At 36.5% G+C, this 26,386-nt stretch overlaps 2 protein-coding genes, 1 non-coding gene and 1 pseudogene across 4 annotated transcripts; all 4 read right to left on the bottom strand.

The window, feature by feature from the left end:
• Positions 1-1,858: 1,858 nt before the first annotated feature.
• Positions 1,859-4,377, bottom strand: LOC132141699 (CST complex subunit STN1-like; annotated as a pseudogene).
• A 188-nt stretch (positions 4,378-4,565) lies between these two features.
• trnae-cuc (transfer RNA glutamic acid (anticodon CUC)) lies at positions 4,566-4,637 on the bottom strand. The gene has a single exon. It is a non-coding gene; the product is annotated as a tRNA-Glu (tRNA).
• A 795-nt stretch (positions 4,638-5,432) lies between these two features.
• Positions 5,433-10,049, bottom strand: LOC132142685 (leucine-rich repeat-containing protein 58-like). Its single transcript, XM_059552741.1, has 4 exons — positions 9,456-10,049; positions 7,947-8,075; positions 7,574-7,851; positions 5,433-6,533 (listed from the first exon to the last, which is right to left on the bottom strand). The coding sequence occupies exons 1-4, from the start codon at positions 9,908-9,910 to the stop codon at positions 6,340-6,342; spliced, it is 1,056 nt and encodes a 351-aa protein (XP_059408724.1). The 5' UTR covers positions 9,911-10,049; the 3' UTR covers positions 5,433-6,339.
• A 2,400-nt stretch (positions 10,050-12,449) lies between these two features.
• Positions 12,450-24,483, bottom strand: fstl1a (follistatin-like 1a). Of its 2 annotated transcripts, XM_059551637.1 has the most exons (11): positions 24,397-24,483; positions 24,233-24,289; positions 19,147-19,248; positions 18,265-18,394; positions 18,001-18,033; positions 17,533-17,663; positions 17,024-17,145; positions 13,705-13,817; positions 13,482-13,592; positions 13,195-13,295; positions 12,450-12,977 (listed from the first exon to the last, which is right to left on the bottom strand). In XM_059551637.1, exons 1-11 carry the CDS (start codon positions 24,400-24,402, stop codon positions 12,921-12,923), a joined length of 963 nt encoding a protein of 320 aa, XP_059407620.1. In that variant the 5' UTR covers positions 24,403-24,483; the 3' UTR covers positions 12,450-12,920. The 2 variants fall into 2 exon arrangements, with proteins under 2 accessions (XP_059407620.1, XP_059407621.1); XM_059551638.1 differs by lacking the exon at positions 18,001-18,033.
• Between the last annotated feature and the right edge of the window lie 1,903 nt (positions 24,484-26,386).

Raw genomic sequence — 26,386 nt, 5'->3', positions numbered from 1 at the left:
ATGAAGGTCCTCTACTCACGTATTTCAGTATGGGTATATTTTGAAATAATGTTGCCTGCCTGTACATTATTTCACTTATTATATTTATTATAATATAAAATACAATAAAACTAATAAATGCACAAAAATACTGCTTCAAACAGAAACTATTAGAAACATCAATTATATAGTTATTTATACCTAATAATCGAACCTGGGAATGCAGTATCTGATCTATCAGAAACAAGTACAACCCGAATTCTGGAAAAGTTGGGACGTTTTTTAAATTTTAATAAAATGAAAACTAAAAGACTTTCAAATCACATGAGCCAATATTTTATTCACAATAGAACATAGATAACATAGCAAATGTTTAAACTGAGAAAGTTTACAATTTTATGCACAAAATGAGCTCATTTCTATTTTGATTTCTGCTACAGGTCTCAAAATAGTTGGGACGGGGCATGTTTACCATGGTGTAGCATCTCCTTTTCTTTTCAAAACAGTTTGAAGACGTCTGGGCATTGAGGCTATGAGTTGCTGGAGTTTTGCTGTTGGAATTTGGTCCCATTCTTGCCTTATATAGATTTCCAGCTGCTGAAGAGTTTGTGGTCGTCTTTGACGTATTTTTCGTTTAATGATGCGCCAAATGTTCTCTATAGGTGAAAGATCTGGACTGCAGGCAGGCCAGGTTAGCACCCGGACTCTTCTACGACGAAGCCATGCTGTTGTTATAGCTGCAGTATGTGGTTTTGCATTGTCCTGCTGAAATAAACAAGGCCTTCCCTGAAATAGACGTTGTTTGGAGGGAAGCATATGTTGCTCTAAAACCTTTATATACCTTTCAGCATTCACAGAGCCTTCCAAAACATGCAAGCTGCCCATACCGTATGCACTTATGCACCCCCATACCATCAGAGATGCTGGCTTTTGAACTGAACGCTGATAACATGCTGGAAGGTCTCCCTCCTCTTTAGACCGGAGGACACGGCGTCCGTGATTTCCAACAAGAATGTCAAATTTGTACTCGTCTGACCATAAAACACTATTCCACTTTGAAATAGTCCATTTTAAATGAGCCTTGGCCCACAGGACACGACGGCGCTTCTGGACCATGTTCACATATGGCTTCCTTTTTGCATGATAGAGCTTTAGTTGGCATCTGCTGATGGCACGGCGGATTGTGTTTACCGACAGTGGTTTCTGAAAGTATTCCTGGGCCCATTTAGTAATGTCATTGACACAATCATGCCGATGAGTGATGCAGTGTCGTCTGAGAGCCCGAAGACCACGGGCATCCAATAAAGGTCTCCGGCCTTGTCCCTTACGCACAGAGATTTCTCCAGTTTCTCTGAATCTTTTGATGATGTTATGCACTGTAGATGATGAGATTTGCAAAGCCTTTGCAATTTGACGTTGAGGAACATTGTTTTTAAAGTTTTCCACAATTTTTTTACGCAGTCTTTCACAGATTGGAGAGCCTCTGCCCATCTTTACTTCTGAGAGACTCTGCTTCTCTAAGACAAAGCTTTTATAGCTAATCATGTTACAGACCTGATATCAATTAACTTAATTAATCACTAGATGTTCTCCCAGCTGAATCTTTTCAAAACTGCTTGCTTTTTTAGCCATTTGTTGCCCCCGTGCCAACTTTTTTGAGACCTGTAGCAGGCATTAAATTTTAAATGAGCTAATTAAGTGGATAAAAGTGTAAAATTTCTCAGTTTAAACATTTGCTACGTTATCTATGTTCTATTGTGAATAAAATATTGGCTCATGTGATTTGAAATTCCTTTAGTTTTCATTTTATTAAAATTTAAAAAACGTCCCAACTTTTCCGGAATTCGGGTTGTATTCCAAAGAGTGTAACAATGTGCAACTAGTATGCAAAACTAGTATCCTCTCCTAAAACATCCTTGATCGCTGTGTGAAGATCTTTGTCTTGCTCTGTTACCTAAAGCAGCCAAGGTAATGAAAATATATTTTAAACTTGTTTAAGTCATTATATGTTACATAACATTTATGTTGTGATTAAACCATTAAATATAATTTTTAAATCCTAGTGGTACAATCCTGAAATGTGTAGAAAGCATGTATAGGAAGCAAATATTAAACATTATCCCTTTAATTTTAACAGCATCCTGAGGAAATGTTCCCCACTGTTTGTATTTGCCAAGAGGTGTCTGTAACCATTGCACATACATTGTAGACTCAATCCGGGGTCCGCATTTTGTGAAGTTTTTGTCCTTCATCTTGGAAAATGCTCAGTGTCTCTTTCAGAAGTTTTCGAATTTGTGTAGCAACTGACGTCCCAGATTGATCCGTCTACTTCAGACAAAAAAAGAATGCATCATAACGGATGAGTCACCTCAACAATGAATCATTCAAAACTACCAATCCAGCCTCCCCAATAAACTTCTAACAAACAAAGAACACTTAAATTAAATGCAAATTCCATGCACATTCTCATTTGACTACTAAGGAAGATATCGGTAGGCTTCTGATTAGTATACTTTCTCCTCAACATATGCTGGCGTCCTTGAATTTCCAGAACAGCAGCATCTCATAAAAGCGCTAAAGACAATCACTCCCTGCTGCCTTCAAACAGCACAACACATCCTCCCTACCCTGCCCACCAGAAGTTATTCGGCTCTTATATTCTGTTATACTTAAGCCAGAAGTAGTGACATTGAACAAGGACAATTTACTTTGGAAGTGTTGCACATTCATCTTCTGTGTACATAAATTTGCATATATCAGGTCTATCTATCTATCTATCTGAGTATAATGGATGTCAAAGTCAGGCTCAGTACCTGTTCAGCTGAAGATCTCTGAATCAGTGGATATAACAGGAACTCAACATCATAAGGACGAAACCTGGCCACTTCTTTCTCTAAGAGGAACTTCTTAAGGGTGAGAACTGCCCGAGACAGAAAAATAGTTGAAATGTGAGGAACCTCCTGCTCTGAATCCATGTGTTTTACAAACAAGCTCAATTTAACTGACTAAATATGTGTCTGAATAGAATCTAAAAACTATTTTCCTTCACAGAAGGAGGTGGCAACCATTTCTGCCTTGCATCACTGGAGGTTCTGACAGTTCCTCGTACACTCAGCTGGACTCCGATCTCTAGCACAGTGCTTTTCTGTTCAGCCTCCTTTAGTCGTTTGAGTTCATCTACAATGTTAAATCCTCCAGAGGATCTGTTAGGATCTCTGCCTGCATTAACATTAGTGCTGGATTAGTAGCTACTTTTACATCATATTTTTATTACACATCATATTTTCTAAAACATCTACAGCTGGATTGCTTTAATTTTAAAGAGAATGTTCTAAAAACAAAAAAAAAAGCTATTTGTTTATTTATTTATGCATACATGCTGATTAAATATTTGCCATTTTCTCTTTTTAAAAATCCTTGATAATTCCAGGACCACTGAAACCCTGTATAGCCTTTAGTTTTGTTTATATATAATGTGATTTTGAATGATTTTGTCATTAAAACTAATGACAGTTAAAAAGTATGGAGTCGGCAATTATTTTTTAAAGAAAATTAATACTTTTATCCCATAAGTATGCAATAAAGTGACAGTAAATACAATTTTAAAATTTTAGAAAAAATATACAAATGTTACGCAGTACACCTTAGTGTATATTCAAGATACATATTTTTGGTGAGAACACAATTAAACATTTTCTATCTCGGGAGCTGTGGTGTCTACTTTAATGTTTTGTTCTCATTTTTGCAGGTAGGGCACCCACAGGTAGAGCTTTTTTGGCCTATGTACACTCTTGGACTTTTTTTGTTATACTGTCTTCAAGAAACAAATGAACACTTGGTGTTACTAATGTAGCATCATCATTTCCATAACTTTTAGTTGAATCTCCTTGAACACTCCATTTCTCATTTTTCCAACAAAGACAGTTTATGACACCAGTACCCTACTGTCATCTACTGTGTGTTGAAGGAGAACAGACCAGGTGCAACAAGTGCCCATTTTTGAGGTGCAGTCCTGGGTCACTTTATTCCCAAGGCAAGATAACACACAACCAAAGGCAAAATTACTAGTCAAGTTCTAAAGTTAAAGGGAGATAAATCCAGTTAACAAAATTAAAGGTGCCAAGGGTTAACTCAAGAAAGGTGACACATAGGGGAAATAAACCTGTTTTTAATTGTAAATACATTTTAAAAATATATAGAAATTAAGCAGTAAAATGTGTTGTTTGTATTTAACTTTATTTTTTACTAATTTGTTTGTTTCTTTACTTACATTTTTAAACATAATTATGTTATTTTCTGAAGAAGAAAAAAATTATTATCTATAATACAAAAACTAATTGTGGAGCTCGTATATGTTCAAAAAAAGTGTACGGGTGACCAGGCGAGGGCGCCACGCATCTAGTGAATGTGAAAGCAAATGTTCTCTACAGAAGAGCTCCAAAGTTTATGACAGGAAGTTACAACCGGTGAGAATGAAGCATCTTTTACAACACAGCGTTTTCACCATACAGTCTATGGTTTTTACAGAGTTTTCAGAAGTTGGCTAGATCTCGTCTCCAGGACGCGTGTTTTAAAGAAAAGTTTTGTTCCCTGACCGGGAATCGAACCCGGGCCGCGGCGGTGAGAGCGCCGAATCCTAACCACTAGACCACCAGGGAGCGCTGAGCGACCGTTCTTTCGTCTGTGTCTCATTATTCATACATGCAGTTACATTCATGTAAAAACACCCATTGTGGAGTTTACAGAGCATTGGGGCCTATTGAAACGCTGTGCAGTAAGATTAGTTCTGGGTTGCTTTTTATCTTTAGTCTTTACCATCCACAAGAGTCTTGAAAAATGGGCTAGAGATCTTCCTTTCTGACAAACTTGCAGGTTTAAGATAGCTGTCCCCCAGTCTGGCTAAGCAAGTGCCCAAAACCCCTTTAAAACCAACTAATAATAAGACCATGGGGGACCTTTGACCTTTTTTGTAAAAGCAGGGTGGTTCTAGATACTCACTTTTTCCTTATTTCAATGCTCTAAACCCATTTATGCGTTTTGAAATGTCCTGAGTCAGACCTGTAAAGCTGAAAGAAGTGCTGACTCATCCAACCTTTGAGATCCCTTTGTAAAATTGTCCTATTATACCGGAGAGATGAAAATTTTCCTTGTTGTCTCAGAGCAGAGGCGTCCCAATCTGTATCAGGTCACTGTAACATCGTAAACAGTGATAAAAGACTGATATTAGCAGTAAGAGTGATAGCTGCATCTGATGGGAGAGGAGTGCAAAGAAATTGGCCATAAATGCAGCTGTCAAATATTGATGTGAACTCGCTGACCCAAAACTCTCAAAGTCATCCACATTGTGCAATACTGTTCAAATTATCATCGCTGTATGATCTAGCAGTCAGACAATAAATAGTGCTAACAAAACACACACACAAACACAGCAGATAAGTTATCATCAAGGAGAATGATATCTATGTTTTATTACTATTACGGTCATTATGAACTCTTTTTGAGACAGTAAACCATTTAATACTGATCTCAAACCAAACTTCTGACAATAAGGCAAAATACAAAAAGTGACCTTTAGCGTGTAACTATTTACAAGGTTGTGTCATGAATGTCAGCTTTCCATTCATTTTCAAATTGTGTGAAGTAGCCATCATAGTCTGTAACCCGACCCTTGGACAGAAAAGTTAGGGGAGATTAACAATCAATACAAAGAAGAGCTCAAAGAGTAACTGTTCACGTATTGATCACATTTTCCAGAGGTGCAAAGCGGTCCATTTGTTCTCTGATTGCATGTCAAGCTGACCTACTCGAAATACTGTTTTAGGCAAGATGCAAAAGTTTCAGATGTCTAATGAGCAACATTAGTAGGAATCATTAGTAGGTTCTTTTATTTATTTATTTTTTACTCACCCTTGTGAAATTTCAAACCAATTTGCTTTTGTTCTCCATGAAACGCAAAAGTTAAATGATCAAAAACAGACAAAAACACCATAAAATAACTATAAAAGTAGTCCATGTGACAATATACAATATCAAATATCTTTTAAAATCATCCAAAGAAAAGTATTTGTGACATATCTGAAGTAGTGTGACATAAGAGTGAGAAAATGATGACAGCATTTTTGAGGCAACTATCACTTTAAGTTTGATTTACAGTTTAAACCTACCTGTATTAATCACAGTTGAGCTAAATAGCCAGTACGTTTTTTTGTTGAGTTACTAAAACAGTTCTAAAACCCAACTCTTTAGGGTCAAAGTGTTTTTAACATTTTATTGGTCTACAAAAACATAAAACTATAGTTTTATAAGTATTAAATGTAAATGCTGTGACAGGTAACTGTCTCTGCTGGAGTTCTGTCTGTCCTATCCCAGCAGTACTCTCTGGAGCCTGTCTGCAGGGACGCTGTTCTCCTCCTCTGACTCCGCGTCGCTCTGTGGGTTTGAGCTGCAGGGAGAGGAACACTGCGGGGAACAGAGGTAATGCATGAGCGGCAGACGGTACTTCCCACAGAAATCCACAAACTTGATGTGCCTCACACATGAGTCGAAGTAAACACCTAGAGGGCATGATGGGAGAAGTATAGAGAAATGTGAAGAGATGGGAAAATATTCAACACATCAAAGACAACAATAAATACCTGCAACTTTGTCAACCTATAAAGTTTTCAGTAAATGTCAATCGCATCAGTCAACAGCAGCTATGGCATAATGTTGATTAGCACATAAATTCCCTGTTTTAAAAAATAATTTAATTAAAAAGCAAAGATTTGGGAGTAAATGTATCAATCTGTAAATGTTAAAATCCTCACTTTCAACAATTTAGTCACAAACTTACGCATGTTAACACGATTTAAGCATGAAAAAAAACACTTTACAGAGCCCCTAAAGTGACCTTTGCAAAACTAAACAATCCATCAACTTTTGCATGCGAACGAGAAAATAAAAAAATGCTAGCCTGAAAAATGTTTTGTGCACACAAGAAAATTTCACATAAGCATACATATGTTTCACATTAGGCTACATGTGCTCATGCCAACATTTTCTGTTTGTATGCAAAAGTCAGATTTTGTATTTTTTTTTTTTTGCAGAGTTCGCTTTTGGTTTGTCATACTAATCTATTCTGTGTAAAGTTATATCAATTTTCAAGGCTTTGTCTCGGACATACTCAAAGCACTTGCACTACTTCCGACAACAGGACTAATGGATTTGGATCATCTGCTTTGAAGCATCTAGTGGAGACAGGCTCAAGCTGTTACTAAATATTGTAGAAACGTAATTTTCTAGTTGCTTTGTAACGATTTGTATTGTAAAAAGCATTATACAGGAAAGCTGTATACAGGATATATACAGCATTATCTTTATACAAATAAACTTGAATTGAATTACACTGTAATATAAATTTTTGACCTTTTCTGATGAATGAGGGACAAGATGAAGTAATCAACATTATACCATAAATTCCATCAGTTGAGCGTAACTAGTACTGAACCCAGTATATTCCTTGAATTAATGCATGATGCTATCTAAAGCAAGGTTATCCTCACAGGATATATACAGCATTATCTACAGATTATACAGCCTCATTGTCCTCCCCTACCTGCACACTTTGGGTTGGGACATTTGCTAGCCAGGTTTAAATAATGGTTCAGATTGGACGGTAGGTCACACGAGCTGAACAGAAGGTTCTGGGACTTGATGGTGCGTCCTGCCAACTCCGTCAAGGATGGAGGGTCGTAGGTCATATCCTTGATGAAGCGCACAACAAGAGGGTTTCCACGCAGACTGAGCTCCTGCAAATGGACGAGGCTGAGGATCTCACGAGGGAGGAAGGTCAGCAGGTTGTTGTGGAGACTGAGAGAGAGCAGGGAGTGTAGTCTGCAAGGACAGAAATCAGATCACAGCATTAAAATACACCCAACTGCTTTGACTTTACAATATACAATAAGAACATAAGAACCAAAATATCTCACTTGTTGAGCTGGGGCGGTATGCTTTGGATGCGATTGTCACATAGAACCAGATATCTCAGACTGGTGAGGTTAGCAACCTCAGGTGGGATGAAGGAGATGAGGTTCCCTCCCAAATACAGCAACTCTAGACTGTAGCATCACATAACAGAGGTCAAAAGCTGAAGAACTATGACATTAAAATCAAGTTTTGTAGATTTAAGTTTGTGTTAGCTTTGAGGCTAGCTATATGCTAGCATACTCCTACAAGCTGACAAAACAAACTTTTAGCAGATCTGACAGCTGGAAAATTGCAATCTTACAAGTAAGGCCATGTATAAAAGTGTGTTAGATAAAAACGTTGAATGAGAATGTCCCTAATTATAAATGTGTGGATATTAAAGGTGGGGTATTTATTTTTTCAAAAGCGCTTCATAACAAACTTGTAGCCAATCAGCAGTAAGGGGCGTGTCTACTCTACGTGTCTACTGTGGAGGAGAGAGTGCTCAGGAGCTAAAATTAGTTGAACCGAGCGATGATGGAAAGATAGAGATGGCAGATAAAAAATAAAAAAAATAAAACAAAAAGAGGAAACCGTCTGAGGAACAAAAGAAGGCTTACGATAAGGCAAGAAGTAGAACCCGTGTAAATTTAGGATTAGCTTTCCAGTGCTAGAGAGAATTCAAGGAGCGGAAGACCTGCGATTGTATGCCAAGGTTGCTTTGTTTCTTCTTGATAGGTGAGTATTGTTGGTTTTGCTTTGTTTCACAGAACTAATATATGCTGGCCTTTGCTTGAATATGCTCGTTTGCCATAATTGTTGCACATGTATCTGTGTGGGGCAGAGCTATCAAAATAGGAGTGAGACACTTTTGGGGTAGGGACGTGTTTGTTTTGGTGATTTGAAATATCAGCATTGGCAACCAGAAATCACTTACCCCACCTTTAATATGAGAAAAGCTAAAGCAGAATTACTTTAATGCAGAGGTGATAAATCATACAATTAGGATAAAAACACACCAAAAGGGTGTGTTCAAAGTTCATCTACTGTAAATAGAGAATTTAGCAACGCAATGCTGAAACAGGAAAATCTAATTTTAACTTTGTAGGTTTGAATGAAATTAGAGATCATTAACTTAAGAGTAAACAGACTATGTCATGTTTAATTATTTGTCTAAGAGTACTTAACCAGTTCTTTGCTTCTATTGGTTAGTATTTTACCCAAAAGCCCCACCAACCAACCCCAGGGCATGGAATGCATTCAGCTACTGTCCACGTTTGTAACTTTTGTCATATGCAAATTTGAACTTGGCTCTAAACAGTGCTTAAGAGATAAAGTATATGGTCTAAAGCAGTTTATCTTAATAAACTAAATCTTAATATATTTTTTAATTTATTGTTATTATTATAAATGTATTTATAATAATTTAACAGAATAATCAGATTTTTATTTATTTATTTTTATTATTTATGGTCGTTTAGGTCGTCGTATTAAGTGACAGTTCATATCTGGACAAAGAAGCATACTCAAACCTGGTCAGTTTCTCTATTTCTGCCGGGATATTCTTCAGTCTGTTTCCTCCAAGTGACAGGGACTGTAGTGTGGTCATTTTGAGAAACTGCACGGGAATCTCCCCAAACCTGTTCCCACTCAGATTCAGAGTCTCCACCTGCATGTGTTCAAACTCTTTAGGGAACGAGGACTCGTCCAGATGATTGTTCTTTGCTACAAAAGTCTTCAGGTTTGTTAAGCGCATAATGTCATCTGGCATGACTGTGAGCGCATTGTTGCTGATGTCCAGATATTCCAGGTTAGACAGAAAACAAACAGAAGGTGGAAGAAGCAATAAACGATTGTAAGTGAGATGCAGCTGCTGGATTTGTTGTCTTTTACTGTCCGTGAGATGATCCAAGATCAAGTCGTCCAGCTGCAGACGCGATAAATGTAAAACAGCACACTTGTCGTCCATGCTTGGGAAACGAGCCATATGGACTATTTAGCAAAGCACAATAATAAAACAGAAATGCAATTCATCAAGAGTATCACACTTTTTAACGGTGCAACAATCTAAAAAGTTAGCACTTCGGAGGTTTAGTCTTGAATTATAATCCATACACATTTATTATATATATATATATTTTTTTATATAGATGATCCCCTTTGCCTAAAGTGACGGAACTGTGCGAAGTGCACGCGCCTGACAGAAGACTTCGGTGGTTTTATCTGTAGCCTACTGGAGTGTCACGCCTCCTGCACTCAGTGGTTGGTCATCCAGGGACTAAACGTGATGCAAGTTTGTTACGTCTCAGTGTTTTATGCGAGCATGCACGTATTGGTTTAGTGCCTGCTTTACATGAAAACTGTTGACATCCTGCAGGTCTACTTGTTTTTATGAAAGATTACTGATTGATAGTGATAAACCATAAATCTACTGTTCACTGTTAGATAGATAAAAGGCATTTGATGTACAGTACTCTTTTTATCGGCATGAGCTAGGGCTTCTACTTAAGCCATAAAATTTTGTTTAGTTATAAAACTACATTGTAATCATATTTTACACTACAACATAATCTTAACAGAAATGCAGTAAAGTACTTAGCAATTATCACTTAAGTCTAAGCAGGGCTTAATTTGTGCCGGAACAAGCCGGATCCGGATGCGGCCCCTCATTTTGGCAGATCCCCCTCCTCCAAGGGTGGCGTTTCCATATGGCAGACAGATATGTGCCGTGAAAAATTAACCAAAATTCATATTTCTATTATAATTTGTTATTATTATTATAAATCAGAGGGTCTTACAAATATTTAACCAATGATAAGTATTTAAAAGAGCTTGTCAGTAAAACGTCATCACGCCATTGGATCCTCAAGCTCTCGCGAGAAACCTCGTCACTTCCCCCTGCCTCCACTCAGATTGACGCGCGCGGACAGCCTGCCCTGGAGGAGACAGATCTCTGCTTATTTGCAAAGCAAGGGTAAACAAATAACTGTTTGAATAGTACAGCATTTTCTTTAATAAAACACTATGTCTGTAAAGGTTAATGTATTTGTGTGTTTGAAGACTGGACAAGTACATTTTTTGCCATCTAGCCAATATACTTTTGAACGTTTTGAATATCCTGTGCATAAACGCTTTATCGTTTATATCATGAGACATTGGCCAAGTTTACTAAACAACAAGAAAAACTAAGCGCCCATGTAGCAACAATAAATGTTATATAGTCTGTAAAAGGTGATGATAGCTTATAATGCGCTGCACTTGCCTCAGATGCAGACAAAACACAGATCTCCTTAATTTAATTTAAATCTCCTCATTCGCCGGCCAAAGACCTTGTTAACTCCATTTGAGCTTATTTTATATAGCCTAATGTTAATTGCACGTGTCTGATACAACACAAACACTGACAACGCAGTGTTGTTTAATATTTGACCCCCCCCCCCCCCCCGTATTTTAGTAGTGTGCCATGAAACTGTTTTATTTGTCAACAACCATCAGACATCATATTGTGTGTATTTGGTTGCTTAAACTCAACAAACTACGAAAAATAACTCTTATAGGCTAATACTCGCGAGGCGGCTTTATACGCGTGAGCTTTGGATGTGACTGCGTGGGCACATGTGGAGCGCGCGAATACCAAATGGCTTAAAATACTTAAAAGGTGTGCAAATTATTAATTTTTGTGACAATGCAACAATTACCCGATTAGTCAAGTGACAGCTCTGTCAGCTGTCCCGATCGAAATGCAAGTGAGTCTTGTATCGCAGTTTGCTGAAGTGCAGACGAGATACGCTGATGAGAAGCGCGCTCCGAGAGTTTATGTTTTCGAATGACTGATTAAATCTTGTTTGTATGGATTTATTTTATTATTCAAACCTACAAGCTTTGTTGAATAAATGTAGGGATTTAGCTCATTATAAACTTGAAAGCTGCGAGAATTAAAACCACAGAAATGTAGTACCTGATTAAATATAACTATTAGGCCTACACAGAGATTTGAAAAAAAAAAAAAATTCCACAACTTTTTCAAAACGCTTTTAGGCCTGGAAATTGTTGTTTTAAAATCGCATGGCATTTTCATGACCTAAATGCAACCGATGCACGCTCTTAAAATCACTTAATCTGGTCCAGCAATGTGATTGCATGAATGCTCCGTTACATGCCGGATCCGTAACCCTGCTTTGTTCCGGGACCTCGCAGTCTAAGTGATAATGATTTTGATTAATGACAATATATACAATAAACGTTACATTCAGACATGCCCATTCGGCAGCTCTGATGCCTGATTAAACTTGGCCCAGGTTTTCTTTTCTTTTAATATTATTGCTTTATAGTTTTATTAATTGATTTCCAATGAAGGTTAATACACAACAGATATTATTTATAAATAGCTATAGTATTTCCTTACTTAAAACAAAATCTCTGTTTGCCAACTTAAGATGGACTGCTGGTTTAAGTTGGTCTTGGCCTGTATAAAATATCTCCTAGCCCAACCAGATAAAATTAACCAACAGATCAACCTGACCAGCTTTGTATGTTCTGAATTTATTAATGCAAAGTCATCACAAAGTAATATTGATTCCTATTGACATTACCCAAACCCCACTTTCCCACTGCGAAAGGCAATGTAAATTCAACACTGTACATGAGATGTCATATTACAATAATCAAAATTAGAATTATTTCGCTATGTAAAAATAGTGTTGCTATACAAAATATAATTTCATATTTTCTGTTAACTTTAAGGTGAAAAATGAATACCCTGCCTTATTGAAGCTTTAAAATGACACTGAATCTATAAAAAGTACTATTACAAAAATGTTTGTGGTAATTTACACTACAGGTACAAATCACACAGACTCTTCTATTAGCACATTAAAAAAAAAAAAAAGATTATGTCAAATAACAGAAGAGAACACACCTCTGAATACGTCAATAATTATTATAATAAACAAATTAAGCTTTCATGACTGACTGAAAGCTGAAATCTGAGCAAAAGTTCATCCCTCCTTTCTCTTGATCTCTTTAGTGGCCACTTTCATCTTCTCCATAGTTTCCTATGAGTGGGGGGGAAACAGTTCAAAAGTCACACATTTTATTTACTTTAGGTCCATGAAGACCCAGCCAAACAAAACAGACATCAAGAAGAAAAGGTTCGGCATGGTATGTTCACAAAAATGCACATCCCATCACTCTTAATCAGTAGAGCGCAGGACATGATGTTATTTATCAATACTCAAAGGCCGGATTTCAGACATTACACTCAGTCCCAACCTGATGTTTATTGAGTTCGGCCACTCGCCGAGTCCACTCCTCCTCTGTCATCTCCTGATCATTTCCCTCCATTTTCTCAAGCTCATGTAACTGATTTAAACCTGTAGAGAAAGAGAGAGAGAGAGAGAGAGAGAGAGAGAGAGAGAGAGAGAGAGGAAAGTCGGACGTAAGTCAGACCACATTCCACAGAAAAAATCTCATCTCATCCAGCTTTTCTGTCCAAATCCCAGCCTCAACCACAGCTGCAGAAAAAAACAACAACAGCAATATCCTTGGTCTTAGCTCACCATCACATATAAGAGCAGTGCAGACCCAGTTCCCGCAGGCACAAACACAGCGGTTACATTCCATCTGAGTCTCAGCACCATCCTCGTACGTCTCGTCCTCTAATGCACACTCTAAAAACATGTAACAGCACTCAATACACACATATCTTGCAGGCTATTTGATCGTACATAGGTCTGTTGATGTATCATACTAGAAAGTGGACTGAGTGGTTGTAGATCTTACTCCTCTCTGGAGGGTTGAATCCAGGCCTGAGGCAGTTGAGGAACTCATCAAAGCTCAGTTTCCAGTCAGCATTCTCATCAGTCAGCTCAATGAGGGCATCTACACACAGACTCCTGCAGAACAAACAGTCAACACTGCTTTTAATATTTAATTGCAGTTTTCATTGCAATATTTTTCATGGACACAATCATCTTAGTCTGCTACTACTTGCGGAAGGCATTGCTATTTAAAAGAAGATTCTCAGCACTGCTTCCGTTTTTAATAATGACTCAATGTTGACTTTTTTTATTGAATGTGTGTTCTTGGACCCAAAAAACACTGACGCAACAAGTAACTTTTTTTTTTCCTGAATACAATTATGTTCAACCAACAAACTACACTGAGATAGAGTGAATTGATAACTGTCAATTTAAAAACAAATGTGTGGTTACTACTTACACACAGTTTTAAGCATAATCATTGATATTGTGTCAAGAGAACTCTTCAAAATAATTCCAACCTCCAAAGGTTTAATTAAATCAATATTAGAATTTTTAACTTGAAACCATGCATTTATAAGTAACAGATTTCCTGAATTAGATTTTAGTGTAGATATAGCCTGGGCCCCAGGCTATATCAACCCGTATTAAGGCCTTTTAAAAAACTCTTAGAAAAGTAACAGCACATTGTTCCCCAACAAACTGACTAAACGTGTAATACATAGAGTTAGCCGTTTTGAAAATTCCCAAAATATGAGCAATAGTAATAACGCTTCTAGCCTTTTCTTATCAAAAAACCTCTTTCACACAATTTAAAAAAAACAAAAACACAGTAATTCACGCACACAGCATTGCAATTATTTGTTCACTCGAACACAAAGACTACACATGTATCTGCTAACTTTACACAGAACATTCCCACTCACAACACACCTGGCCTTCCTCCACACATTCAAAAACCAGCTGGCCTGAGAACAATCAGCACAGGTCCAACTGATTTTCCTTTTTCTTTGTCTTTTTTTTGTCTCCAAATGACACAGCAATTACTATTAGCACCATTGTTTTTTTTATCATTATGATTTACTAACTGGCAATACCGAGCCAAGTCAGCATATAAACCTGTCCTCTATGGCAACTGCATCAAAGAGAGACAGAGAGAGTAAAAAAAGAAGAGGAGAAAAGAGGAATGAGAGAACGAGTGCTATAAAAGGATGAAGCGTCCTTTCTCTGTGTGTCTGCCAGAAGCACCTCGGGGAGAACTGTTGGAAAAATGTGATTTTTTTCACACCAGCATCTCGGAGGCAATAGAAGAAGGAGAAAGAGAGAGATGGTGAGACAGACTGATAGAGAGAATCTGGAATGAACGAGAGGCTATTAATTATTAAAGCTCTGTTTGGGATTTTGACATGAGTTTTCTGGCTCATGCCAAACCCAGTTTGCACCCAGCACCTCTGATCTCCACTTTAACGGCTTGTCTTCTCCATAACGTGTTTGTAAGGGCCTCTACATGTACACCAGGTGCATGCTTTTGCTAGGAGTTTATAAGTCTCTCTGTGGTTCCCAAGCTGGTAAAGGACATTAAAGAATTTCCACCATATAGCACACTACCTTTCAAAAGTTTGAGATCTGTAAGATTTTTTTATATTTTTGAAAATAGTATTTTGTGCTCACCATAATTATTAGAAAATACAGTGAAAACTGTACTGTTGTGAAATAATAAACTGAAAATAACAGTTTAAATACAATGCAAGTTGTTTTAACATGATCCTTCACAAATCATTTTAATATGCTGATTTTCCACTTAAGAAATATTTATATTATTTCTATCAATGTTGGAAGGAGTTGTGCTGCTTAATATTTTCACAGAAAGTGTCATACTTTTATTCTTTGATGAATATAAAGTTCAAAATAGCAGCATTTGAAATTAAATGAAATGAAAATTTTTTAACATTATAAATGTTTTTACTGTCACTTTTGATCCATTTTATGTATCCTCGCAGAATAAAAGTATACATTTCACCAAAAAAGAAGGAAGTTTGAAATCAGATAGCATGTATGCTTTATAGCCACTAAATGGGATTTGACCGTTCACAAAATAATTCACTCCAATTCATTTTCCTCTCTGTTAAGTGTTCTACATTCAATCCTAAATCAATTCGAATTCCAAAGTATTACACTGCCTATGAAATATCTCACAGAGAGATCTTACAAAGTTAAATGTGTTACAGATTGGACAGTAATGATCTATGTACTGAATTATGGTGTAAAACAGCCAAGCAATTATTTTTTTTCTATTACAGACTTCAAACTTTATTACGTATGCATTGGCCATTGAACATTCTCATATATCAGTATCAGCTTTGACCTTTTGAAGAACTCATATCGGTCGGACGACCACTGGAACAGTCACAGTGGTAAATCTCTTTAGGTCTTTATCAGATTTTTACTAAATTATGGATTTTGTGCCCACTTTTATTAACCAAAATAAAATGCAAACTAAATGCTGAATGCACAAATTAAAAACAAGCTCTATATGATACCAGCATCTTGTTGTCTTGTTTTATTGTGGGAGTAAATTGTAAGCATTCTGAAAGACTTGCTTTGCGCTTCGAAATAATGATTATGTTTTATAGATTAGTCCAGAGATATATAGGTTATCAGGGAGATTTTCAGAAACTTTCAAAAGAAATTATCAAAAGAGGCTGTAAAGAAGAACTGATAAGAGTACTGACACAAAAGACAGTGTTCAGGTTAATAAACCTCACAAATGCAAACTGTCTTTAAACTGTCTCTATCTATAAATGACACACTTTCATCAGTTCTTTCATCTGATTTGAGCAGGTCAAATGATAAAAAAAAAAAAAAACCTGATTGTGTGTCATACTTAGACGGAGACGAACCAACAAGTTCCAGAAGACATTATTAACATGATACTAGAGTATGCAAATATGACACCTGTTATGAATGTCATATCTGAAAGCATTTTTAAAGATGCATTGTTCAGCTAGGCTAAAATGAAGGTGCACTTTTCCATTGTAAAAGCAATTTACCTCAAAATAAATATATGCTGGTTATATGACACTTTGCATTAATGTGCACTTCAAAAGTATTGGGTCAGACTTTTTATGTATTTTTATTGTATTTTGGGGGGGGGGGGGTCGGGGGGCTTTGCCATCACAGAAAAAAAAATGGAAATATTAAAACAGAAAAGTTATTTTGAATTTCAATTATATTTCACAAATGAATAATTTTTTTGTTGACTTTTTTTTTTTTGATCAAGTAAATGACTTTCAAAAACATTACAAAATCTTACCGATCCCAAATCTTTTAAAAAGTTATACCTGAGTAGGCGGTTGTTCTCTTCCTCAGCATAAGGAGATGTGACATTTATTGCAGTCTCATTATTCTGAATGAACTTCAGGAATTCTGTTGAATCCAGCTGAGCGTCTCCATTATCATAGTTCTGTTGAAACACAAACAGCATAAGAGACACACAGGCATATCTGAAGGCATATGCATTGTGTTCAATGAATCAATATGTTCAAATACACACACACACACACTCTAGTCTCCATAGGAGTAATGGTTTTTATACTGTACAAACTGTATTTTCTATCGCCCTACACTAAACCTTCACCTAAACCTACCCCTCATAGGAAACTTTGTGCATTTTTAGATTAAAAAAAAACACAAAAAACATTTAGTATGTTTTAAGCCTTTTGAATTACAGGGACAAAGGTAGTGTTTTCTCATAAACTACCTTCATATTGTAATACCTGTTTGATACCCATGTCTTTGTGCAAATTTGTGTCTTCATAAACCAACCAAACCAGTACACACACACACAAACCTGGAAGTATTTGAGTAGGACATCTGAGAAATTGGATCCTTTAGAAAACCAGCCGTCAGGCTCCACCTCAGACTGCAGCCATTCAATCACATGCCTCCTCAACTCATTACGGTCCGTAAGGTAACAAACAACTAAATAATCAAACAAACAGCCACAACATGTAACAATTATACTGTACATCTGTAAACTAAATACAGTTTCATAAACTTTCATAACATTTACCAGCATCTTGGGCCCAGTCAGGCCCAATTTTAATAGGTAATGATTGAAAAAATGTGAATGAAACTTTAAAAAAAAAAAGATATATTTCACATATTTCATTCTGTCAAAACAAAACTTCTCAGTAAATAAACTTAAGTACTGTGGTAAATGGTAGTCTCTAACAATAAAAAGGCATAATTCCACTTTTTTTTTTTAATACAATGTTTAATGTTCAGTTCTCAGTTTAACAGATGTGCGTTTACTCACTTGGGCTGTTGGTGATTTTATCCATTTTTTTCTCTAAATGAGAAGAGACAGAAATCAGGTCTGTGAGTTACATGAACAACTGAAAAGAGGAGCTGCTTTTTCTACAAAGTTCTTTAAAAATGAGAGGAAATGGCTGCAGTTATTGAAATTCCTAGGTTACAGTTACCCTTCCTAATAGCATCTATGGTGGTGGTCATGCTATTTAGATATAAAGTATTAAAGAAAACACTATGAACCTGTTAAATGGAGCACATACAGACTTACCTTGACAATGTCCATCATGGGCGACCTGCACTTTGAGTCCGGTGAGACAGGCATCACGATGCAGCTCACAGTGATTACGGTATGTCTTCCCATTACTGCCACAAACTGGACGCTTATGGGGTTTGCATTGCTGATCAAGACACACACACACACACACACACACACACAAAATAACATTGAAATAATTATACATTCATGATATCCATGTCGTTTATTTCATTGGTTCTCAACCAGTGGATCTTGACTCCAAAAAAATCATCACAGATCTGTTATAAAAGCATGGGGGAAAGAGCTACATGCAAATAATAATTAGCTAATTAACCGTGCAGGTGTTGGATAGCAATATATATATATATATATATATATATATATATATATATATATATATATATATATATATTTATATATATATATATATAACCTTTTAAAACTAAGGTGAAAACTCATTCCAAATGTTTTGTTGTTAAATTAAAAAGTTCTGTGTTCAATTCAATTATTTATTTTGGAACAAATACACCAGTCACTTCAATTTAACTAAAACTAATAGCCTACAATATTTGATACAGTGTTTGTTTCAGCGTGCTAAGTTACGATTCTGTTGTTTATATATTTACATGTGTACCCCACCCCCCACCCCCCACCACACCCACATGTGTTGGTGTTACATACTGTTGCAGTTCATGGTCTTTTTAAAAATGTCTGATTTTAAGGACATTTTGATAAAATATTTAGTTAGATTACTTGTTGGGTCACCACTTGATGACCAGAAATTAAAACCTAGTCTGTTTATAAAAAAGTTAGGAGTAGATGTGAGTTTTCCCTGTATTGGGAAACAGTGTTGCCAAGTCACAGGTTTGGTCTCTATTATAACACGCGTCTCACCTCGATACACAGACAGGTTGGTTCTCCTTTGTCTGTCACAGCACATTCTCTCCCAGCTCCACAGAACACATTGGCGCAAACTTTACTTTTACTCTTCGCCTCCTGCACAAAACACAAACAAAAACAGATAAATGTGAGTAGGGCTACAATATTTTCACACCAAACAACAGCGTCACCAGGAGCTTGTCGACATGACAGTGTTGTACTTTGGCTCCAACTAGTGGTGAAGGGGGGAAACACTTCAGAAATGATAGCAGTTATAAAACGGCTTTCTGGTGAACGACCTATAGTATAAGTACTCTTTAGAAATTAGTTTTAAAAGTAAAACGTCACCTAGTCCAAATACTTAACCCCAAACACTAACTTATCGCATTTTTATCGTTAAACAGGCATATTTTAGACGCAACCACAAGATGGCAGACTATACTTAATACCTTAGGCACACTGGTTCCCGTCTAAAAATCCTGCAAGCAGACTTGTTTATCTATTAATAAATGACAATCAAGTTATTGTTTTCTTTATTTGGTAAGCTCTTAATATTAAATGATCAAATTACACAGACCCACAGTCATACAAAAATGGACTTCATGTATTCCTGTCCGCTATGTTTTCACCTAAATAAACAGAACTTGCTCATTGCATCCTTCAGACATTTACTGGCCTTTTGTTGTGGCGTCTGATTGGTGCAGTCCGAAGTGAAAGCTGCCCTGACACGGCTCCAGATGGGAGCCAGACCTGTTGACCTTTGCCGTCTAATAAAGAGAGTGAATAACAAAGAGTGTGACCATGACAATACACCAGCACATGCCGTCACTCACTGAAAAACACAAACATATAAAAGCAGCACCACACGACTGCATGACAGATGGTACCTCACCCACCCACACACACACACACCATCTGCAACATCTGTGTATCCTAATGTGCTCTGATGCTTATACAGGACATTTTAAACAACAGAACTTTTCAGTCTACCTCCTTGCAGTCTTTCACCTCTGTCAGTTTTATTTTATTTTGTTATTCAACTGATTTTAAACAAAAAAAAAATGATTTAACTGATTGCAACCCAAAAAAGACCAATATATATATATATATATATATATATATATATATATATATATATATATATATATATATATATATATATATATATATATATATATATATATATATATATATATACTGTATTTTTAGTTAAAGGGTGTATATAGAAATACCATTTCTAAACCACAGAGGAACTCGTTAATGAAAGTACAAACTTGCTCAGTACAGTTCACATCTGTGTACAGAATGTACACAGCAGTACACACAACCTGGGGACATCTGTCCTTCTCTACATGCCCTGTCACCCCCTCAACTTTGACCTCTCACAGAAAAGATTGAATAGAATGGTATCTCAAGGAAGAGAGAAAAGGCATTATGGTTTTAGAGGATCAAGTAGAGTGGAGCAGCCTAATGTGAACTGGCAGATGCATCTCTCTCTAGTACACACATGAGAATTTGTGTACGTGCATAGAATATTTCACATAAAATGTACATTGGATGCAAACAATATGATCTCATTTGTGGAATGCCTCAGAGTTTTCCTGGTTAGCCTGTCTGTGTGTGTGTGTGTGTGTGTGTTTGTGTGTGTGAGAGAGAGAGAGAGAGAGAGAGAGAGAGAGAGAGAGAGAGAGAGAGAGAGAGAGAGAGAGAGAGAGAGAGAGAGAGAGAGAGAGAGTAAAAGTGTTTACAAGTTATGACTCATAGTGCCTAAGAATATGTACACAAAGAAAAGTGAAAAGCAAGCAGGCCTGGTCCATTTGTTTGATCTGTTAATGGACCCAAAAACGTCCATTTCAAATGTTCAACCAGAAATATGAAGCAACACAACTGTTTTCAACAATGATAATAATAAGAAATGTTTCATGAGCAGCAAATCAGCCTATTATAATGATTTCTGAAGGATTATGTGACACTGAAGACTGAAGTAATGATGCTGAAAATGCAGATTTGCATCACAAGAATACATTACATTTTAATATATAGTCAAATAGAAAAATAAATCACAATTTGTCACAATTATTACTGATTTTACTGTGTTTTAACCAAATTAATTTAGCCTTGGTGAGAATAAATGAAATCTGTCGTTTAACATGTTATTATTAAATATAACATTAAAGAGAGAGAGAGAGAGCAGGTTTGGAGAGAGCTGAAAGACAGAGGAATTTACAGATGCTGCCCCAAGTGCAGACACCAGAAGAGCCTACCACAGATTCAACAGACCATTAACACCAATAAGCTGAGATGAGCAGAAACCCCTCTCATACACATATAACTCCTGACAGGCTGTATAAAGCATGCACACACTGAGCACTGGCCTAAAACCATTTCTCACATTCCAGAGTGTGTCAGCTGAGATCGTTTGATGGCAACCAGAGCAGAAAGACTCTGTAAGATGACACCACATCATTAGGGTACAGAAGTCAGAATAAAATCAGTATAGTGATCCTACCCATAAAAAAAGAAAAACCACTGATATGATAGATCAACAGCATTGCCTGTTCTCATTCTGGTTTTTTATCTTGATGCAGTCTTAGATACACCAGCCCCTCACTCATGTGAAACATTCACATTCATTAACACCCATAAGGGAAATACAGTGGAAACACTGCTCTAAACAAAACAAAAATATGTACTCATACACATTTTAACCACTTTTGACACCCCATACATGAAACACTACAAGTTTGCAACAAAGACAATGGTAGACATTTTTGTGGTCTACACATATTAAACAGTTTAGCTTGCTATGCCTCTAACACCCTTCAGTAAGAGCTGAAAACAGTGTTTGTTCCGTTGCAGCAGAATCAAACACAGCCAGCTCTGAAAACAATAAAAAATGGCCTTGTGTTGAAAAGTTATTTACTCCAGTCACAAAACACATTTTTGAAAACTTGAGTTGTACTATTACATCATTCAGCCTTAATCTCAGGGCTTCAGTACCAATATATCCATATTTCAAATGTCCATTGATTATACTACTCAATTTTACTAGAGGAGTTTTGTTTTCTACTACGCTGTGCACTGAACTCAAAGTTCTGTGGTAAACGTGTGAAGGGTACAATTCCTGTGGAAAAAATTATTGACTCATTTCCACATTAACATTGAAAAACTAGCAAGGTTTTCTTTATATTTTCATTCTGAAAAACAAAACAAAAAATACTTTGGCATTACAGAAAACATTTTCCTGCTGTATGAGTGTTATTAACAAAGTCATAAAAACCCTGTTCCACTATTGGATCATATGGGAATTCAAAATAAAAAGTATTTGTTGTAGTTTCTGCAACAACTATGACAACTTGCACTTCTGAGCGAAATATAAACATGTTCCACAGGTGGGCTTCTGGGAATCAGAGTGACTTGTCTTGACTCACAAAACCCACTTGGCAACCGCCACAACATCCTTTTGCTAAGACACCACTGGTTAAAATCTCTACTGAAAGAAGGAAGAAGCTTTATATTTATACTCATGGGACACCAACCAAAAGTCCATTAATGTGGTACCCTACAGTGGCAGAATGCAAATGATCTGATCTACCTCAGGAGGCCTCTCTCATAGTACCTGCTGCCTAATGTTTGTCCATGCTCAGATCCACACAGAAGCATGCAAAAATCAAGAATGCACGTCTGAATGTGTTTTTGATATTGGAGTAATGATGCTGAAAATTCAGCTTTGCATCACAGGAATAAACTACATTTTAAAATATATTTAAACAAAACAGTTTTTGTATTAATATTTTACAATATTGCTGTTTTTACTGTATTTTTGATTTAAAAAAGGCAGCCTTGGTGAGCATAAGAGACTTCTTTCACACACACACACAAAAAAAAAAAAAAAAATTTACGAGTACTTAATTTTACTTGGTATGTAATATTTTCACATTAGTTTCTTAGGCTTACCACATTCATAAAAAAGATCAATCTGTTCCTTAGTTTTTTAACCATATCATCATGCAGATGTGAAGTCATGTGAAGTCATCTCTAAAAATATGCCCTCCACAGGACTGCTCTAAATGAACACAGGAGTGTCATAGTGTGAGCCCTGTTGTTTGGTTCCAAATGAAAAGGCATGAGGGGGTTCGTCCTGATGATGTGCAGATGTAAACAGGCCTCCAGGCGCACATGAAAAGACCGGCACATCTGCTGTGTCTAACTATGTGTCAGCACCTCAACACTGCACATGAGTGATCACATGCTAGAGTTCTGCACACACACAAGACAGAACGGCTGTGTTTGCGCATCTGTGTGAAGTGTACAGTGTCAGTGTTAAAAATGCCCTTATCCCACCCGTGTGGTAATGTCTGCTGCTGTTTGGCTTTCCATTACTCCACGTACCAATTACTTTGCTTTTACCTGCCAAGACAAACAACAGCTGTTCATTCTTCTGCTAAAGCCCAGACGGCTAGCCCACATCAGACGCCTACAACCCTGAAGTTACACTCCTAAAAATGGTGCTACAGGGCTTCTGAAGTTACATTAAGTGGAAACTATCACAGTGAAAACACAATCTATAGAAAAACAGAAAAGGTTCTAGTGATTTTCAGCCAGAACCGTGTCCATTATATGTACTAACATTTCATTTATCCCTAAAACAAAATGCAATGCATAACTCAAAATATGGGCAAGACATAAAATTCCTTCATATTTACGCAGTATTATGGTCCCTAACTTGGGTACTTAATTTTCTTTCTTTTCTTTTAGTAGTTTTGTGCATTATAAAAAAAAAAATACTTAAATGACATGAATACAACAAAGTGACTATCAAGAGATGGTAACCCTTTAATGAAATGTAAATGAACGAGAAAAATAAATAGTTTATTAACAAAAATCATTAAAATGATATTTGATTCTTGAAATTCATTTTATGTTAATCAGAAATTATGTTTTAATATCACAAGTGTCAAATTAATGAAACTCTCTGATGTCTGCATTCCTAGAATTATGGCTGTAATTATTTGCAGTTATTCATAGGCAGTTATTCAAGACACTTTTTCATCTGTTAAGATAACTTTATCCAAAGAGATCAGAAAGCTTTCAGTCTTACCTCTGCGTAACAGCAGACAGCAGAGAGGATAATGAATAGAGAAAGTGTCCTAATAATCTGCAGGAAGATATAAGTACAAAAGAAAAGATATAAATACGCATAAATATAAGTACAAAAATATACGATTTATCAGTGTGCATATAAGGTAAAGCATGTTGACTTACCATCATCAGGAGATGAGAGGAGAAAAAGAGATTAGAGGAGCTGCTGCACAGACAGAGTGAGAACTAAAGGACAACATTACAGAGTTGTGGAGAGATCCAGTGATTCACCCTCCCCCACACCCCCACCTCCAAACACACACACACACACACACACACTTACTTAGCTATCTAAATGGGGATTCCATAGACTTGTATTGTTTTTACATACAGAGAATAATAAATATTATAAAGTGACATGCACCCTGGTTTGTCAGATATAGTTCAATTCTGGGTATAAGTCTGTCCCAAAAAAAATCGGTACAAAGAGATGAGCTGTTATTTTTCAGAGTCAATAAAACTTTATTGGCATGAATACATTTTCCAACCCCTTCAAGTTCTTATGAAACAGGTTAAATGATAAGCAATACATGGAATAAAACAGAATTTTCATATACTAGCGAGTAAATTTGTCTTACATTAAAAGTAATAAACAAACATCAATATATGCAAGGTCACATTTAAAATCCAGGATTAGAAGTTGGATTATATTATAAAAATGTAACTTTCCAGTAGGTCTAATATTTTTGGATGAAATGTATATATATATATATATATATGAATGAATACTTTTTCCAATACAAATCCTCCTTTAAATATAATCTCTTGTAAACTAGTTGGAAGATGTTCCATAACAGGCCCCACATCTCTTCAAACATGGCCTTGTCTCCCCTAACCACTGCAGTTAGTCTCTCCACAGGCAATATTCTGAAGATCTCTCAATACCAAAGGGAAAGTGATGGGCAAGCCAAGCAAAAAAAAAATAAAATCCAGGGTCCTTGGTAAAGTTTATTTGAAAAATATATTCCCCATCTTCCGTGTCACCCCCTCCCAAAACTTTGTGATGACTGGACAATGCCAAAAACAATGCATGAAAGTTCCAATTTCACTTTGGCATTTATTGCATAATGGAAAGTGATTACTATTCATCTTATTCAGAATTTGTGGGGCAATAATCACCAGTCTATTGCACATAAATATACTTCTAATAGATTTAACCGAATCTACCCAGTCTTCATCGATATACTCAGTACTGAATTCTTTCTCCCAAGTATGCCAAATATGATCAGTACCACTTTGATCAATTGAATAAAAGAGAAGGTAAGCTTTTGAAATAAGGTGTTGTGTATTGGTCATTTTCAACAACAACAAAAAAAATCTATATCGCAGTATACAGGCATTTCCCCAGTAGGCTTGAGTTTATCAGAGTTAATAAATAGGTGAATCTGAAGGTATCCCCCAAAACTACCGCTTTCAAGCTCAAATATGTCCTTTAGTTGATTAAAAGTCATTAAAGTGTTATCTAAAAATAAATCACCAGCCACTCTTATACCCTTTCCATACCATCTATGGAATAAGGATTTTTGAACACCAGGGAGAAAATCTCTATTGCCAATCAAAGGTGTCAGACCTGAGAAAAAGCCCCCTCTTCCTGCGCATTTCATAATGTCCTGCCATACTTCAACTGTGTTGAAAATGATAGGGTTGCTTTTAATTTCAGGTCATAACTTAAGGCCCTTACTATTTGTAAGCAGACTTAACGAGTATGGCATCACCGCCCGCTCTTCAACACAGGGCTGGGATTTTAAATATGAATGCGGCCAATTCAAAATTGAGCCCAATTGTAAAACTTTAAATTAGGTAATGCCTTTCCACCACTATATACTGACAGTTGTAAGATCTTCATCTTAACCCTTGGCTTTTTCCCTTGCCATGAATTTTGAAAAACTTCTTTCCAAAGCGGAGATATTCTTTTTAGGGAACCAGAGTGGTAACATTTGCATGGGATATAATATTCGGGGAAAGATGTTCATTTTAATGAGATTAATTCTACTAACCAATCGCAACCTCCTGGATATCCGTGTGGGTTCTCTGCAAGGGGTTCCAGAATTAAGATAAAAAGGAGAAGGGACAGGGGGCAACCTTGCCTTGTACCCCGCCCCAATGGCAAAGG

Source organism: Carassius carassius, chromosome 6 (assembly GCF_963082965.1).
Source record: "Carassius carassius chromosome 6, fCarCar2.1, whole genome shotgun sequence".
Lineage (NCBI taxonomy): Eukaryota > Metazoa > Chordata > Actinopteri > Cypriniformes > Cyprinidae > Carassius > Carassius carassius.
The sequence above is the reverse complement of the archived record's forward strand: the minus strand, read 5'-3'. Positions and strand labels throughout refer to the sequence as shown.

Coding starts and splice junctions, on each gene's coding strand:
- LOC132142685 (XM_059552741.1), bottom strand. CDS start 9,910: ATGGCTCGTTTCCCAAGCATGGACGACAAGTGTGCTGTTTTACATTTA. Junction 7,852..7,946: donor ATACCGCCCCAGCTCAACAA/GTGAGATATTTT, acceptor CTGTCCTTGCAG/ACTACACTCCCTGCTCTCTC. Junction 6,534..7,573: donor TCCCAACCCAAAGTGTGCAG/GTAGGGGAGGAC, acceptor CATGCCCTCTAG/GTGTTTACTTCGACTCATGT.
- fstl1a (XM_059551637.1), bottom strand. Junction 18,395..19,146: donor CAACCTGTCTGTGTATCGAG/GTGAGACGCGTG, acceptor TGTCTTGATCAG/CAATGCAAACCCCATAAGCG. Junction 17,664..18,000: donor TAAAATCACCAACAGCCCAA/GTGAGTAAACGC, acceptor TTGATTATTTAG/TTGTTTGTTACCTTACGGAC.